We start from the raw sequence: 16,474 nt of genomic DNA on the forward strand, positions 1-16,474 counted from the left end.
CGATGATGCCATAGCCACAGCACTACACACCATCCTCACTCACCTGGGGAAGAGGGGTGCATACGTTAGAATACTGTTCCCGGACCAGTTCAGCATTCAACACCAAAACTCCGTTCAGACTTGAAAGGAAGCTCAGAGACATCAGCCTGCACCCCACCTGGATCCTAGACTTCCTGTCAGATCGCCAACTGATGGTAAGGATGGGCTCCCTCACCTCTGCCCCTCTGACCCTCAACACAGGTGCACCCCAGGGTTGTGTTCTGAGTTCACTTCTCTACTCCCTTTACACCCACGACTGTATTGCCCCACACAGCTTCAATCTGCTGATTAAATTCGCAGGTGACACGACTTTGATCAGCCTCATTTCTAGAGGTAATGAGATAGCCTACAGAGGAGAGGTTGACACCCTGGCAGAGTGGTGCCAGGATAACAACCTCTGTCCCTCAACATCCAAAAAACAAAAGAGTTGATTGTGGATTAGAGGAGGAAAGGATTAAAGGCTTGACCTGATCAACATCAACAGGTCTACAGTTGAGAGGTTGAGTAGTTTCAAGTTCCTCGGTATACACATCAGTGACGATCTCACTTGGACTGTACACACCGGCTTTGTGGCAAAAAAAGCACAACAGTGTCTCTTCCGCCTCAGGTGACTGAAGAAGCTCGGCATGAGCCCCCAAATCCTCAAGACCTTCCACAGCGGCACCATGGAAAGCATAATGACTGCCGTATCACCGCCTGGTATGGGAACTGCACCAACCTTGATCGCTGGGCACTGCAGAGAGGGGTACGGACAGTGCAGCACATCTGTGACTGTGCACCTCCCTCCACTGAGGACATTTATAGCAGCAGGTGCGTAAAGAAGGCCTGGAAGATCATCAGGGACACCGGTCACCCCGAACATAAACTGTTTCAGCTGCTTCTGTCTGGCAAACGGTACCGCAGCATTAAAACCAGGACCAACAGGTTACGGGACAGCTTCTTTCCAGAAGCTGTTAGACTTTTAAATTCACATGTCTGTGCATTGCAACAGAGTCATAATGCAAAGATTTTTACTCCAAGTTGTGGGATGGATGTAAGATCTAAGTAAATTCTAATCCTAATCACATATCTTTGAAAATACAGTAGCCTAGAATTTCCTCAGATTGGCTAGGTCCACCTTCAGGCAATTTTCAAGAGTAGCATCACTCTCAAAACTGGTTCCTGACTGGTCAGCACAACCTTTCAAAGTATGTGGCCTTTTGGTAATAACTAGAATCACATGAGAGGGCATAAACAGATTTACTAGCTGCAAATAGTCTGAATATTGTTAATGTCTCTGACAATATTTAAACAAAATCTCCAGGAGAAAATATATTGATCACTAGTAATATAGACTTTCTTTCAGCGGTGACAAAAATTGACTTTAAGCAATGTCAATCTATGTTCTGCACATTAAATTAGATTCAATTCGATGGTTTGAATACAACAACAGTTGGCTTTCTTCAACACCTTCAATTGTGCAAAATGTTTAGAAATTATATACAATTTAAATGAAATAAATCAAGGCTATTCAAATGCACATAAATTATCCAATATGAAAATCAAATAAGTTCTAATTTATTTTTCAAATATGGCTCAATAAGCATCAATTTGCAAGTATAACCTCTGCCAATCCATAAATGGCATTAGTTATTTTTTTAAATTTAAAACTGTGAGGATGCAAAATAATCTATTTATTTGAATTTCAAGTGAAAAGGAATGGAGTTGTTAAAGGACTACTTGAGTTCTGGAGCTAAAGTTCAAAGATGAAGAAGTCAGGATTAAAAGTTATTTCTAAACAACTGATTTATATCTTCCTGTAATTCTTCAACATACTTTTTATAGTAAAACATGCTAAGCATTCTTCAACTAAGGTTGTGTCAAAGTGTAATAAAACTTCCTTTATTTTGAAGTACTATACCTCAAGAAATTAGTGATTTATGTGTTTGGTATTGCTCAAAATGGATCTAAAAGATAGGTCTTGATTATGAAATATCTACATGCCTCACCACTGAGAGTTCCAAACATTCTACATTAGAAAATTGATGCAATTAGTTCTACATAGCGAGATGGAAGTTTCAACAAAACACTTAAAACACTTGAAGTTTCAATGCAACTGTATGTTCACCAACCTTCTGTATTTGTGAGCTGTTGTCGGAGTGTGTTTGCTGTAATAGTCAACATTCGTTGAATACGCCAGAACAGAATAACATTATTACAATCCAGCTGTTAGGATGGGGGAGAGCAAAAACAGAGATAACATTTAAAGAAACTTAATTCAAATAATTTTATTTTGTACTAGAGTAATCACAGTGCTGAAAAATGAACCGATGTTCTGTAGCTGACACATAGTCCCCCTATTAAGGATATTAAATACACCACCACTAATGAAAAGCATATTCAACTTCAATACCAAGTTCCTCCTTTTCTATTCCAGTTTGTCCTGCACTTTTCAATGAACTTGGGTTGATTCCCTACTTTGACTGTGAAGAAAAGATAAAGGCCATGGGATTGTAAACTGTAGAACTGCAGTGGCTTACATTTCTGTTGCTGATGATTACTTAAAGTACTTCAGTATGTCCAATTGTGAGCTGCCAGATCTGTTCTGAATTTATTCCATTTAACACAGTCACAATACAGTGCAGGGTAACACTAAGTTAATCATCAAGACCTCGATAAAGCACCCAAGCACTCAGGGCCCAACCCATGCTTGACTGTTAAAGTAAACATACACCTGAATTAACCTGGACACATAGAGTAAGTCCCATTGTTGTTTGGTCTGGTAGGCAGGCCCTAAATGGATGCTTCATTGGATAGTCTCAGAAAACTAGCCAGGATTTGCAGTGCTTGATTAATTGATGGCAGCTGACTGCACCGTAAGTAGCTACGAAGTTCGAAGTAAATTAATTAACAAAGTACCTATACGTTATCATGTACTACCTTGAGATTCATTTTCTTGAAGGCATTTACAGAAAAAATGAAATACAATAGAATTTTATGAAAAACTGTTCATAAACAACGACTGACTGTTCGTGAACAACCAGTGTGCAAAAGAAGACAAACTGTGCAAATGAAAATTGATGCTGAAAATATGAAATGTAAACAGTCCTCGAAAGTGAGCCTGTAGGTTGCAGAATCAGTTCATTGTGGTGAATGAGGTTATTCATAGTGGCTCAGGAGCCTGATGTTTGTAGAGTAACAGCAAGGAAAGACTCGAGGTTTGACCAATTTACGCACCGGGCTAAATTGAAAAGATTGGATACAGGCCGAATTGAGCCTGAGGAGCCTGGGCCCAAGAGCATATTGAAGCCATAGCGCCCAGGTCCGAGAGTAGGGAACGACCCAAGGTTTGACCAATTAAGACCAGGCAAAATTGAAAAGATCAAGATGTTATGGCCAGGGACAAGGGACGGGCTGGAGTTCAGCTCGCTCCTCTGTGATGCATCTGCGCTGAACTGGTACTGTGGCCTGCAACTAATGGGCTCCAGAAACAGCTGCGGTGATAACTGGCATTGTGGACTCACTTTTGTGAACTTCAGTTCTGAATGTTATTTGCTTAATTTATTATTTGCATGATTTGCTTTTCTTTCTGTACATTGTGTCTGATGGTCTTTTTTAATGGGTTCCATTGTGTTTCTTTGTTCTGTGGCTGCCTGTAAGCAGACTAATCTCAAGGTTTTATATAGTATACATACTTTAATAATAAGCATGCATTGGACCGTTCCTGAACCTGATAGTGTGAATTCTTAATTCTGTATTTTGGTCCCTATAGAACCACCTGACCTATAAGCAGTGCAGTGAAGGTTGAAGTTTCTGCCATGCAAATTCAGGATGCAGTCATCATAGTTTTGAAATCCCAGTTATCTTAATAGCTTCCAAGGTGGTAGAACGTTCTACCAATCTGCAACAAGCCATTAGAGTTGCTGAATCTTACTCTTGGTGAGTCACATGGGTTGTGAATTTGATGCCCTCTCTTACAATTATTTCATCACTGTAGCTGTGCCCTTGCTGTTGTTTACACACCAGTTGTCTGGCAAATATGGAGGTACAATTCCAGAGCCAGCTCTGGACCATGATCCAGAAACACAAGATCACTACCAAGGTTGTTAGTGAGTCAATCAGAGAAAGTCTTTACTCAACATGGTCTTCAGATGTCAGTGGCCCCATTCATATGATTGGCTCTTAACACTGTCTTCAACTCATGGGCTACCAGGGACGCACAATCACTGCAGCACAGCCAATGATGCTCACAACCAGTAATGCTCACATAAATGACAAAACAAAAGGTCCAGAATGATAAAACTCATGCAAAAATGAAGGCCAAAACTAAGCTTTATAAATTCAGAGCTAGTCTGAGTGGTCCTCCAAAGTTAACTGCATCTCCTTGTTCTTCCCACTTCCTTGTTGTAATCACTGTACAGCTGCATTTTTTTAAATCTTTGCACTGCAGCTAATAAGATACTTTGATAGTTTGCAACACAGACAACTTTTATGGAGAACGCAAAGCTGGGATTGTGTTTCTGTTGTCATAGAAAGGAGAATTGCTCAAAGAATTCAGTTGAAAACGTTGATTTCATTTTAAATGCCTTCTATAACAATTTGTCCTGAATTTTTTTTAATATAAGCAAGGCACTGAGAAACTCTGATTGCCTGAACAGCACTGTAACATGTAATCAGGATCAGATATATTACTACTGAATTTTTTGTTTAGCAGCAGCATTTGATTCAAAATACTGTCAAAGAGGGTTGACATCTTGAGTGCAGATCCTGAGGGAAGCATTAAATATTTCAAGCAGGTCCCTCAGGATCTGTATGTAAAATTCAGTGGTAATATCTCGATTATCATTTTGAATCAAATATTGAAATCTGTAACCAGAGACTGCAATAAGTAACCTACTCTGAAATCATACTGTCAAGTTTAAAGTCTTGCTTGGGTGTCTTCTACTAACGGATATTTGAAATGACCCTGTCATCAGCTATTTTTAACACATCCCACGTGAGAGACAGTGAGATTTTAGAAAAGAAGAAGAGCTGGCTTTTGAAGGATATCAGACATTTCCTTTGAAACTATCATTTTTTGTATTCATACCTCAGAATCCACAAAGTGCCTTTGATAATAGTGGAAACCTCTTCTGCAAAGATTACAATGGTTCAGCGATTTCTTCAAGAAGTGTCGTCGGTAAATTTGATGCCAAGTATCTTTGATCTAGTCAGAATACATTTGAAGATTAAACTAATTTAATAATTTGCTGAGCCCACTGTTGTTTATTCATGTTAATGACTTAAATGATAATGTGGTAAATTGGATAACCAAATTTGCAGATGTCAAGAAGACTGGGAGTGTGGTGGCCAGCTAGGAAGGCTATTAAAGCTTGCAGTGTGATCCTGACTAGTTCGGAAGATGGACTGACAAACTGCAACTGGAATAATGCAGACAACTGAGGTGAGACAAACCAGGTTAAGACTTACACAGTGAAAGGAAGAGCACTGAGGTGTTCAGTAAAACCAAGTGACCTGGGAATACAGATCCATAACTCCTTGAAAGTGGCATCACAGATAGAGAGGGTCATAAAGAGAGCTTTTAGCACAGTGGCTTTCACAAATCGAGGCAGTGAGAACAGGAGTTGGGATGTTATGTTGAAGTTGTACAAGATGCTGGTGAGGCTGAAGTTAAAAGTATTTTTGGTGTGGTCACCAGGAAGAATATCAATAAACTTGAAAGACTGCAGAGAAAATTTACAAGGTTGTTACTGGAACTTGGGACCTGAGATCCAGGGAAAATTGAATAGGTAGGCTTTTATTCCCTGGAGCACTAAAGAATGATGGGAGCTCTTATAGAAGTATACCAATTTATGAAGGGTTTAGATAATCTGAATGCATACAGGCTTTTTCCGCCTCAGTGAGAATACGAGAGCTCATACCGTAGGTATAGGGTGAAAGGTGAAATATTCAAAGGGAATCAGACAGGAAGCTGCTTCACTTAAAGGGTGGTCCAAGTGTGGAATGAGCTACCTGTGTAAATGGTAGATGTGAATGGAATTGTGACATTTAAGAGAAGTTTGTACAGGTACATGGATAAGAGCAGTAAGGAGGGATATGGTTTGGGTGCAGGTAGATAGAAACAAGCAGGAGATTGGGTCAGCATAGACTGGATGGGTTGAAGGGTGTGTATCCGTACTGTACTTTTATTGATGTTCCCCATTTTGAGGTGCCTTTTATGAATTATAATGTGCTATTTAATTAAATAAGTATGAAAGCACATCGGCATGCACACATGAAATTATACACAAATTTTCACTTAATTTGGAAATAAAGTAAAATATTTGTACATATAAATTTACTGAATTTTACTTACTAGAATTGGGTCCACAGTTACATTTTTAGCCTCCAGATTTTTGCGGACCGTTGTAACTTCATCATTGGCAAGGTAAGCAGTATGGTCATCGCTAATTTTTAACAGTCGCTCTAATTCAGCTTTTGTTTCATTTCGAATATGCTGCAGTGAAAAAGATATTCTCTTAGTGTCAGAAAAGTAACACTGAAGTATATTAATGGGAAATACCAGTTAACAATTTGAACCTGAACAGATTAGAAATCTTCATTGATTTATGCAAGTGGCATTTCAAGTTTCAGCAAACTATACAAGGTTATATTTATTTTGTATAATCAAATGGCCAAATATTCAAAGACTGTTAAGACATTGGAAATAATGCCAAATAGCTCATAAATTTGACCTTGGTAGTTCTAGGGATTAAACTTTGCTAATTAATCCAACAATAACACAACTATTGATCACTTTGTTGCTTCACATTCAACCATAGATTCAAGAAGTCTAGAAGACCCTATGTTAAAATTAATCATTCCTGTTCTTCATAACCTGTCTTGGAAATGTCAGAAATAGAAAGAATTAACATATTCCCCAAACAATCTTGATAATTGCTCATAATACTCTAAATATAGTCTGTCCAATGCCTTGAGAACCTCAGCATTATATTCTTGCTTTTACATTCTAGTCCTTTTGAAATGAATGCCAACATTGCAAGTTCCGTCCATACTACCAATTCAACCTGCATGTTATACTTAAGGGAATCTCAGGTGGTGACATGTATGTATTCTGATAGTATATTTTGTTTACTTTGAACTAGATCCCATGTCCCTTTGCACCTCAAGTTTCTGAATTTAAAAAATATTCTATTGTTGGTCTGAAGAAACTTCAGTCTGATCAAGGACAGGGGAAGCAGATCAGACAGTTGTCTTTGTTTCCCCCCATTTCATGGACTCTGAACAGTTTCTTGCTCTTGGATAATCTAATCAGAGCAACTGAATGTGGGCACAGGAAGCTTTAGGTAATGATCTGCTATACCTAAGACCATTCTCAAACAAATAGTTATTTGTTATGTAAAGGGAATGGACTCTGAACTGATCCTTGCTCTGGGACAATCTAATCAGAGCAATAAACCTGAGACCATTCTCAGAGGAGTAGCTACTTGTTATGTAAAATGCCAGACCAGCAATCAGTAATCTTGTTAAGACTCTGCCTGGGTTGCCTCATTTAACTGGTATGGACTAGTCAGAGTGTAAAGGCACAAATACACAAGGCTGGGGTGACACTTATAATTTTCCAGTCCTCTAGAATCTAGTGATCCTGAATGATCACTACTGGTGCCTCCACAATCTCTTCAGCTGCCTCTTTCAAAACCCTGGGTGTGACCATCTGGTCCAGTTAACTTATCCACCTTCAGATCTTTGAGCTCTGCAAACTTTCTCCTTTGTAATAGTGACTACCCTGACTTCTGCCCCTTTACTACCTTTACAGCATCATTATCTTTTTTGATCTGCTTAACTTCAGAGAATTATACAGGATGGAAATAAGCCCTTCAACCCAGCTGTGTTGCGAGAAACTTCGCCCAATCAGCCTGCTTTTGGCCCAAAGCCCTCTAAGTTTATTTACCACGTATTTACCAAGAAGCTTTTAAATGCTGCTGATGTGCCAACCTCAAACATTTGTTTAGGCAGCTCATTCTAAATAGGCAGGACTTTTTTTGAAGAAGCTGCCCATGATGTCCCTTAAAAATCTTTTGTTTCTGTGCCTAATCCCATACCTACTTGTTTTTAGCAATTACTTCCAGGGAAAAAGACAGCTTTCACCATACCTGAACCCCTCATGACATCTGTCAAAAATCTCCACCATCTTTTCGCAGCTGCCATCAGGGAGAGGTATAGATGCCGGAAGTCCCACACTATCAGTTTCAAGAACAGCTACTTCCCTTCAACAATTCAGTTCTTGAACCAACCAGTAGAACCTCAATCAGATTAGCAAAACTAGGCATACTTTGCACTAAAATAGACTTTGTTGTTTTTTTTTTGTTTCAAATGTATTCTCTCTTGTAACTATTTAGGTTTTTTGTGAATGCTCCTTTTTTGATGCTATGTCCCCGTGATGCTGCTGCAAGTAAACTTCCATTGCATTTGTGCATACAACTATAAAAAGCATTATATCGTACATGACACAAAGTATTAAACTATATTTATAAGTCTACCATCTGAAACTTAAGTTTTAAGATGTAGATCACGGAAAACTTGATTTAGTCTGACATCTCAAAGTTCAAAGTACATTTATTATCAAAATACATATTCTATATACAATCTTGAGATTCATCTTCTTGCAGTCATCCACAAAACAATGAAACACAATAGAATCATAAGGAAAAATGCACACAACAAAGACCATCAAACATCTAATGTGTGGAAAAACAAAACAAATCATGCAAACAATAAAAAAAGTAAACAAATAATACATAGGACATGAAGCATGGAGTCCCCAAAAGTAAATTGACAGCCACAGAGCCAGTTCAGTGCTGAGGCGAGTGCAGCCAGTTCAGGAGCCTGATGGCTGTGGCTGTGGCCATGGATACAGTCAGTTCAGTGTTAAGGTGGGTAAAGCCAGTCCAGGCGCCTAACGGCTGCAGGGCAATGACTGCACTCGACCCCAGAGTATGGATCCAGGACTCCTGCACCACCTGCCCAATGGTAGCAGCGAGGAGCGAGGGAGATCTAAAGTAACACATTCATTTGCCCAACCTGACCATTCCTAAATTGTCCAGCAGATGGCATTGATAGTAATCTCAAGATCAACTGGCCCAGAAACAGTGTTCTTTTACTTCCATCAACATTAACACTTATTTACTTTCCTTACATCAAATGGAGCGAGTTTTACTGGAATTTAGAACTGGAAATATATGGCATATATAAGTGTCTCCATCTCACCTGCTCTGGAGATCGTGATTTCCAGGATAACCATCTTTCTCGCCAATCTGGTCCCACCATATCATGAAGTACAGATTCAGCTATTAAAATAATGGGGCATATATGAGAATTCCAGCTTACAAAATAGAAAAGATAAGCATTTAAAAAATGCCTTTCAAAACTACAGCTCAGTCAATTAAGCACTTTTGACATGTAGTCATCTATCAACATTGAACAGACATGAGATGAACTTGGTAATGACTACAATATCAGTTTTAGCCATGTTAATATGTGGGGTAAGTATTATCTAGGGTACTGAGAAAAAGTCCCCTGCACTTCTGTGAACAATATATACTGTATTTTAGCGTAACATCCCATTTAACAGGTGGCATCTCCACTCTCCCCAAGTTGTGTATCAATACGTCAGTGTGGATTTATTGCTGAGGTTTCTAACAGTAGGATACTCTCATGTGGATGACTGTGCTATTGCATTTGGTACCAAAACATGCAGTGTCATTTTCAACTGCACTTCTTTAACACACTGATAAGTGGCACCAAGCTATTTGTCTCTCTTTCTAAGCATCTGGCCGAGCTCACTTTATTTCAGTTAACACATATATTTTCCCATCTAAACAAAATGTTCAACAGGCAGGCCATCAAACAACTTCCATGTAGTCTCATTAGTTTTCCTGGTTAAGAAGCTGGGACAAAATGGTGCACTGGCTTTTCACCAAATCAGGAAAACAGTAAATCAGGCCATTTTGTGGTACTAAGATTTTGTGGAAGACAAAAAAGGTAAGACATACAAATAGCCATTTCCTGAACTGGAACATAACAGGTATTTTTTTTAAAGGATGGATTATGCAGGGAGAACTTAAACCTATATAGCATTGATGGAAATGGGGTCTGCTGGGGGAGGAACAAGGTAGGAAGTGTTCAGATTTTTGCAAAATCAATCAGGCAATTCAAAATCAAACAGCTGAATTTGTTAAAATAAACAGCTTACAAGAAGTCACAACAGAAATAGAAAAAATATGATAAGAGAATAACTGTTGAAATTTCTTAAGAGTAGAGGAGCAGAATGCAAGAAAATCAGAGCAAAGGATGTCACCAGGCCCCTCAAACCAGCTTCGCAGTTCACTATGATCATGAATGAGCTATGTTGGTCTCAGCTCCGCTTCAGACAAGTTTCCCATGAACCTCAATTCCTCAAACTTTCAAATATCTATCTAACTTCACGTTAAGCTTGAAAGGATGTGCTAAAGCTGAGCAGATCAGAGTTTGTGTGGAAACTTGAAACAAAAAGGAGAATGCTGGAAATGACTATCAAATTGGGGAATGTCTATGGAGTTAGGAAAAACTCAATAATTAATGATTACAGATGGAAAACCTTAACTCAAAATTAACTAGTTCTGATGCAAATAGGAAAAAAAAGCAGTTTAACTTAAAGTGTTGAATCTGACATGGTGTCTAAAAGCTGCTACATGCACAGATGGATGATGTGTTGGTCCTCAAGCCTCTGCTGGACTTCAATGGAACAGTGTTTGAAACCACAGGTACATTGGACAGAGTGGGATTGGGATCCAACATCACCCTTTGTTCTATCCATGCCTTGGCCATCACATATGCAACATAAAATTAGCTTGTTTTCTCACTTTCCAATTCTGATGAAGGTTTTTTGATCTGAAATGTTAACTCTGTTTCCGTTTTCACAGATGCTGCCTGACATACTGGATGTTCCCAGTATTTTCTGTTTTAATTTAAAAAGAGAGTACAAGTTTGAAATCTAAACTAGCTTTTGAAACTAAAAAGACATTTGCTGAAATTAGGAATTCAATTAAATGTTTGTAAACTTACTGTCTCGAAGACGGGACTGCAATGTTTCCTCCAGGAAATGTATTGCTGCATCCCATTGTTGTTTGTCAGATATAGAACGATCTTCTAAAGCATTGTGCTGGATTACTCGCTAAAGAGTAAGAACAATAGTAAAATATGAATGGGTAATGAAGTAAAATATCAAATCCTACCCATTTTCAACAATGCTTGCATGTTATAAGCTAGGATTTAGTACTATTGAAAAAATTGGCATTCTAACAAAATATGCTATACCTAATAAAGTTTAACTAAAAAAAGTAATGCCTGTTACATTTTGCAGACAAAATATTCTATTAACTTCAAATTAAATTAAACATTAACCACATGAAAGGAATTTTAAGAGGTGCCAGTTCATAATTTATTTGGATTTTTACATGTTTAGCATTTTGGCAACTAAAACTATTTTACCAACTACTTTTGATTTCTTTTCCCCTATTTACTCTACCCAAGATGGCATAAATCTGATCATTCTCCAGGTAGTAACACTACTCACTGCTCACTAGATGTTTTTTCCCCTCTGGGTGCCATCTTAATCCTGCTGATGACCAATAGAACCCTTAAAAACATGAACAGCAGTAGCTGACAACACACTGGAGCAATAAAAACAAACTTATTAATTGTGGGCCTACATAAATGTTTCTCAAAGCTATAATTAAAACATTATTATTTAGTACAAAGCAAACCTTCCACTTAGATACTGTGGTGGGAACAGCTTTCACTTTGAATACACATATTAAATAGCAGAACAGATGCAGTGCATTTAATATTAAAATTGTTTTAAAAGTCTTTTGATCAAAATGTAATTTAAGTAAGAAAGATGTTTTGCTCTAAAACCTGAACTATTTTAACTCCTGCCCTTTTCCTGGATTCTTTGATCTTCTTGGTCCAAATAAATCTATTTATCTTCATCATGAAGTCATATTTTAATTAGATTATCTCTTATTTTATTAAACACTGGAGAATATACTCTCATTTTACTCAGTTCCTACACGCAGAACAACCTTTTCATTGAGGAATAAAAACCAAAACCATACACCATTCTTTAATACCATTCTTCAAGTAGGTTTCCTCATTTCTATAATCCAAACTGCTTCCTATAAAAGAAAAATCATTTGCTTACAGTATCTTTCTTATTTACACTCAGTGACCACTTTATTAAGTACACCTGCTCATTAATGCAACTATCTAATTAGCCAATCACATGGCAGTATCTCAATGCACAAAAGCATGCAGAGGTTCAATTGTTTTTTCGACCAAACATCAGAATGAGGACGAAATGTGATCTTAGTGACTATGACCGTGGAATGAGTATTGGTGCCATTTGGGGTTGTTGAAGTATATCAGAAACAGCTGAACTCCTGGGTGTTTCACACACAACAGTCTCTAGAGTTTACAGAGAATGGTGCAAAAACACAACACATCCAGTGAACAGCAGTCCTGTGGGTGAAAAAGCCTTGTTAATGAGAGAACTTAGAAGAGATTGGTCAGATTGGTTCAAGCTGACAGAAAGGCACAGTAACACAAACAACCATGTGTTATAATAGTAGTTTGCAGGAGAGCATTTCTGAATGCACAACACCTCAGACCTTCAAGTGGATTGGTTGAAGCAGCAGATACAATAATAAAGTGGCTACTGAGTGTATGTAAGTACAGGAGGAACCTAATAAAGCAGTCAGTGAGTGCAATGTAAGGATTCCCAATTTGGAAAAGTAGTGTCTTCTCTATTTATAAATGTTTGCTTTATAAACTTGCACTATATTTTTATTGACTCTTTGGGTGCATCTCTGATTTACAGAATCATTTTTCTTTCAATAAGCAGAGTGCTATCTTGTGTGTGCTGAGTACATTGTATGAAAATTCTCATTACATATTTTGCCCATCATTAATGATTTATAAAATTTCACTGAAGAAAATGTTTTAGAGGGATGGCTATAGTTCTGTTACAATTTTGGAAAAATAATTGTCTTTTCAATTTTTCCTACAAAGTTGATAACATATCTTTCTCCCTAATGAAGGGTCAGCTGAGGCCCAACACTGATCCTTTCATAGAACCACCAATACACTCTGGGATTCTGAAATGAGACACTTATACCTCTTCTCTTTTCTTCTGTTAAGCAATCCTTAGTCAGTACAAGTATAGCACTCCTCATCTTAAGTGACATATTGCTAACTACAAACAATTAAATTCAAATTTGAACAGAATATTCTGGAACTCCTTACTAACATCATTTTAATTCAGGAGAATTTATACATATCAATTGATTTTGTACCAGACTGTCTTCAGCTTGATCATTCCATTTGTGACGTTTTATACTTTCATCTTTGACAGCCTGCTTTAGTTTGTCAAATATATCATCATGGTTTTTTCCTTTGTGTTCAGACATAAAGCGGGCAAACTCATCCTCCAATGTTTCCCAAGCAACCTGAAATCAAGAATATATTCCTGTGAATAAAATTACTTGAAATGTTTAGTCCTAAACATTTAATGAAATCATCTAATTAGGAATAACTACTCTTACAATGGTCCCTGACATTGCTTGCACATTTTATGCTAGATAATTTTTTCAATAGGAGAAACACTTATTTTTAGTTCTCCTTTTAAATAAATGCTTAAATTAAATGAGTGAAAAATCTGAAATAAGTATTAAAACAACTTAAAAAAGAGAATTGTTGACTAAATAATTTATCTCACACTGAATTCAATTATAAACCTTACAAATTCCAGTGCATTTAACTTTTAAGTATGCTGGTCACCACTGTCTCAGTCAGTGGTCTGTGGAGGGTGTTTTGGTGGGAAAATGGAGACATTATGCACATTACAGTACATCAGTTTCTGAACAAGAAATCTTTGGTTCCAATAACTCCATTGCTGAACATAATGTATGGAAATACCATGTTTTACAAAACACAAAATTAGCATGTGTTACATTTCATGTGAGCAATCTTAAAATGAAGTCTTCAGGGCAGGTACAGATTCCTAGCCTCTATAAGGACAAATAAGAGGAATGGAGAAAGGACAGGGTGAACATGGCTGAGAGGGACAACAAATGCAATACTTCTCACATGAAAGGTAATTGCTTTGTCATATGTCAGGGTTTAGCATCACACTCTCAATAACTGGATTGGCAGGTGAAGTAGGGCTCACAGAGGAGAATAAGCTCAGGCTGAAAGAGTGCAAAGCAAGATAGAAAGTGGAAGTGAGAAGGAACTGCAAGACTAAAAGAACCTAAGTACATACTTTGACACATTGTAGTGATGATAAAAGGTGTATAAAAACAAATCACACTTTCAAAGATACACTATGCAAATGAAAGTGGCTCTTTAGAAATGCATTCCTTTCAGTTCTCCCTTTAAACAAATTGCCCAAAATACAGATTGGGCAAAACTCAAGTCTTGTCTGCAGAGCAGGAGATGACAGAGGGAAATAGAGACTTCTCCTTGTGGAGATTACACAGCAGTTTAAAGTGCAAGGGGGGCCTATAAGAACTTGTCTGCCTAACGGGAAATCAGAGAGAGTCGGAGACTAGAATAGAAAAGCAAGGACATAATGCAGAGGCTTTATAAGACGTTGGTCAGATTGCACTTGGGAGTATTCTGAAAAGTGACCTCCTGGTCAATAGGGTGCCTGTGTTGAACGCTCCCTCAGTCGACATCTTCTGGATAGACCACAAAACTACTTATTTCACTTCTTTTATGTCTTAAACATCTATTTTTCGTCTTGAATATGTTTCTGGAACTGTTGGAGCCTGGGATTTGCAGCCTGGACATAGTTTGGGTGAGCTACTGCTTTGCTATCTCTAAGAGGATTCCGGGAAAAAGCAAGCACGAGCCTCAAGGTGAGGAGGCTGCGGGGAGAGGGAGGGGTAGGAGCCAACGTTTAACTCCATTTTGCCGATCAAAGCTTCTATTGTTCGCTGATTAAGGCAACGAGGGAGATTGAAACATCCAGGTGAATGTGGAAGCGCCAGCAGCCTGCCTTCTGATTGCTGGTGGGATCACTCTGCTGCCGGAGAGGGGAGCCTATGTGGCCTGTCGCTATGCCTGAAGGATGTTACTGAGGTTTTCTGTGTATATGGATACGTATTAGGACAATGGACTTTTTGTTACCTAGTCTTATAGCTTTTTTATATTCTGTGCTTTCACCCGATCTTTCCTGTTTTTTTTTGTGCGGTGGTCGATGTTCTTATGGCATTTTGTGTGGGGGGAAATGTTTCTTTTGCTTTTTGTGCAGGGGAAGGGGTTTGGGGGGGACAATGTCTTTGTTCGTCTTTTTTCTGCAGGGAGAGAAGTATTGGGGGCTGATATTCTTGTTGTGTTTCTTGTGGACGAGGGGGGAGTTTGGCGGCTGATGATTGTGTTGCCCTTCTTTTTTCTTGGTTTCATGGCTAACTGGAAAAGAAGAATCTCAGTTGTATACTGCATACACACTTTCATAATAAATGAACCTTTGAGGTTTGGGCAGCTTATCTAAGAAAAGATGTGCTGGCACTGAAGAACAGGAGGTTCATGAGAGGGATTCTGGGAATGAATGGTTTAATGTATAAGGAGCGTTTGATGGCTCTGGGCTTATACTCGCTGGAGCTTAAAAAAATGAGGGAGGATCCCACTGAAACCAATCAGATTTTGAAAGGCCTACACAAGTGGATGTGGAGATGTTTCCTATAGTGGGTGAGTCTAGGTCCAGAGGGCACAGCCTTAGAATAGAGGGATGTCCATTTAGAACAGAGGTGAGAAGGTATTTGTAGAATTGATTGTCACAGCCAGCTGTGGAGGCCAAGCTAATGGAAATATTTAAAGTGGAGTTTGATAGCTTCTTGATTAATCAGGGCAAGAGAGGTTACGAGGATAAAGCAGGCGGATGGGTTGAGAGGGGTAATAAATCCAGCACAATGGAATGCCAGAGCAGACTCAGCAGACTGAACAGCCTAATTCTGCTTTTATGTCTTATTGTCCAAATAATCATTGCTCAGTTTTAAATATCAGCAAATTACAGAAGATGCAAACCAATTCCGACCTCTACTGCTTTGTGAGGCAATTGTTTGTCTGTCCATTGTTTGAGTTTGATATCCACCGTGGTATTGAATGTGCCTGAATTCGCAGACTGAGCAGCGGGAAGATAAATATTCTCTATCACATGAGTGGAGACTTTTTCCCATAGCTTCCGCTGCAAAATTTCTTCCCTAGAAACAAATTCAGAACTCCAGTCAGTCAAATTGCTGTGGCTCATTTTATTTTTTATGGATAAGACAAGGTAACTTCAAAGAAAATATTTAAACGTACACATATCTTGCTTCCTACTGCACCAACATCCAAACATGTTAATATGTAATTAAAT

General features: G+C 38.4%; 1 protein-coding gene across 5 annotated transcripts in view; it reads right to left on the reverse strand.

Annotated features, from left to right (window-relative positions):
• The window catches only part of opa1 (OPA1 mitochondrial dynamin like GTPase), a 127,820-nt gene that overhangs the window by 33,363 nt on the left and 77,983 nt on the right, over positions 1-16,474 (reverse strand). For all 5 annotated transcript variants that reach the window (XM_059945616.1, XM_059945600.1, XM_059945607.1 and 2 more), the window contains 7 exons: positions 16,154-16,319; positions 13,410-13,562; positions 11,122-11,230; positions 9,286-9,365; positions 6,374-6,514; positions 5,108-5,224; positions 2,151-2,244 (listed from right to left, as the gene is read on the reverse strand). In XM_059945616.1, the coding sequence (XP_059801599.1) occupies positions 2,151-2,244; positions 5,108-5,224; positions 6,374-6,514; positions 9,286-9,365; positions 11,122-11,230; positions 13,410-13,562; positions 16,154-16,319 (860 nt within the window). The remainder of the gene's footprint in view (positions 1-2,150; positions 2,245-5,107; positions 5,225-6,373; positions 6,515-9,285; positions 9,366-11,121; positions 11,231-13,409; positions 13,563-16,153; positions 16,320-16,474) is intronic.

This window comes from Hypanus sabinus, chromosome 2 (assembly GCF_030144855.1).
Source record: "Hypanus sabinus isolate sHypSab1 chromosome 2, sHypSab1.hap1, whole genome shotgun sequence".
NCBI classification, from domain to species: domain Eukaryota; kingdom Metazoa; phylum Chordata; class Chondrichthyes; order Myliobatiformes; family Dasyatidae; genus Hypanus; species Hypanus sabinus.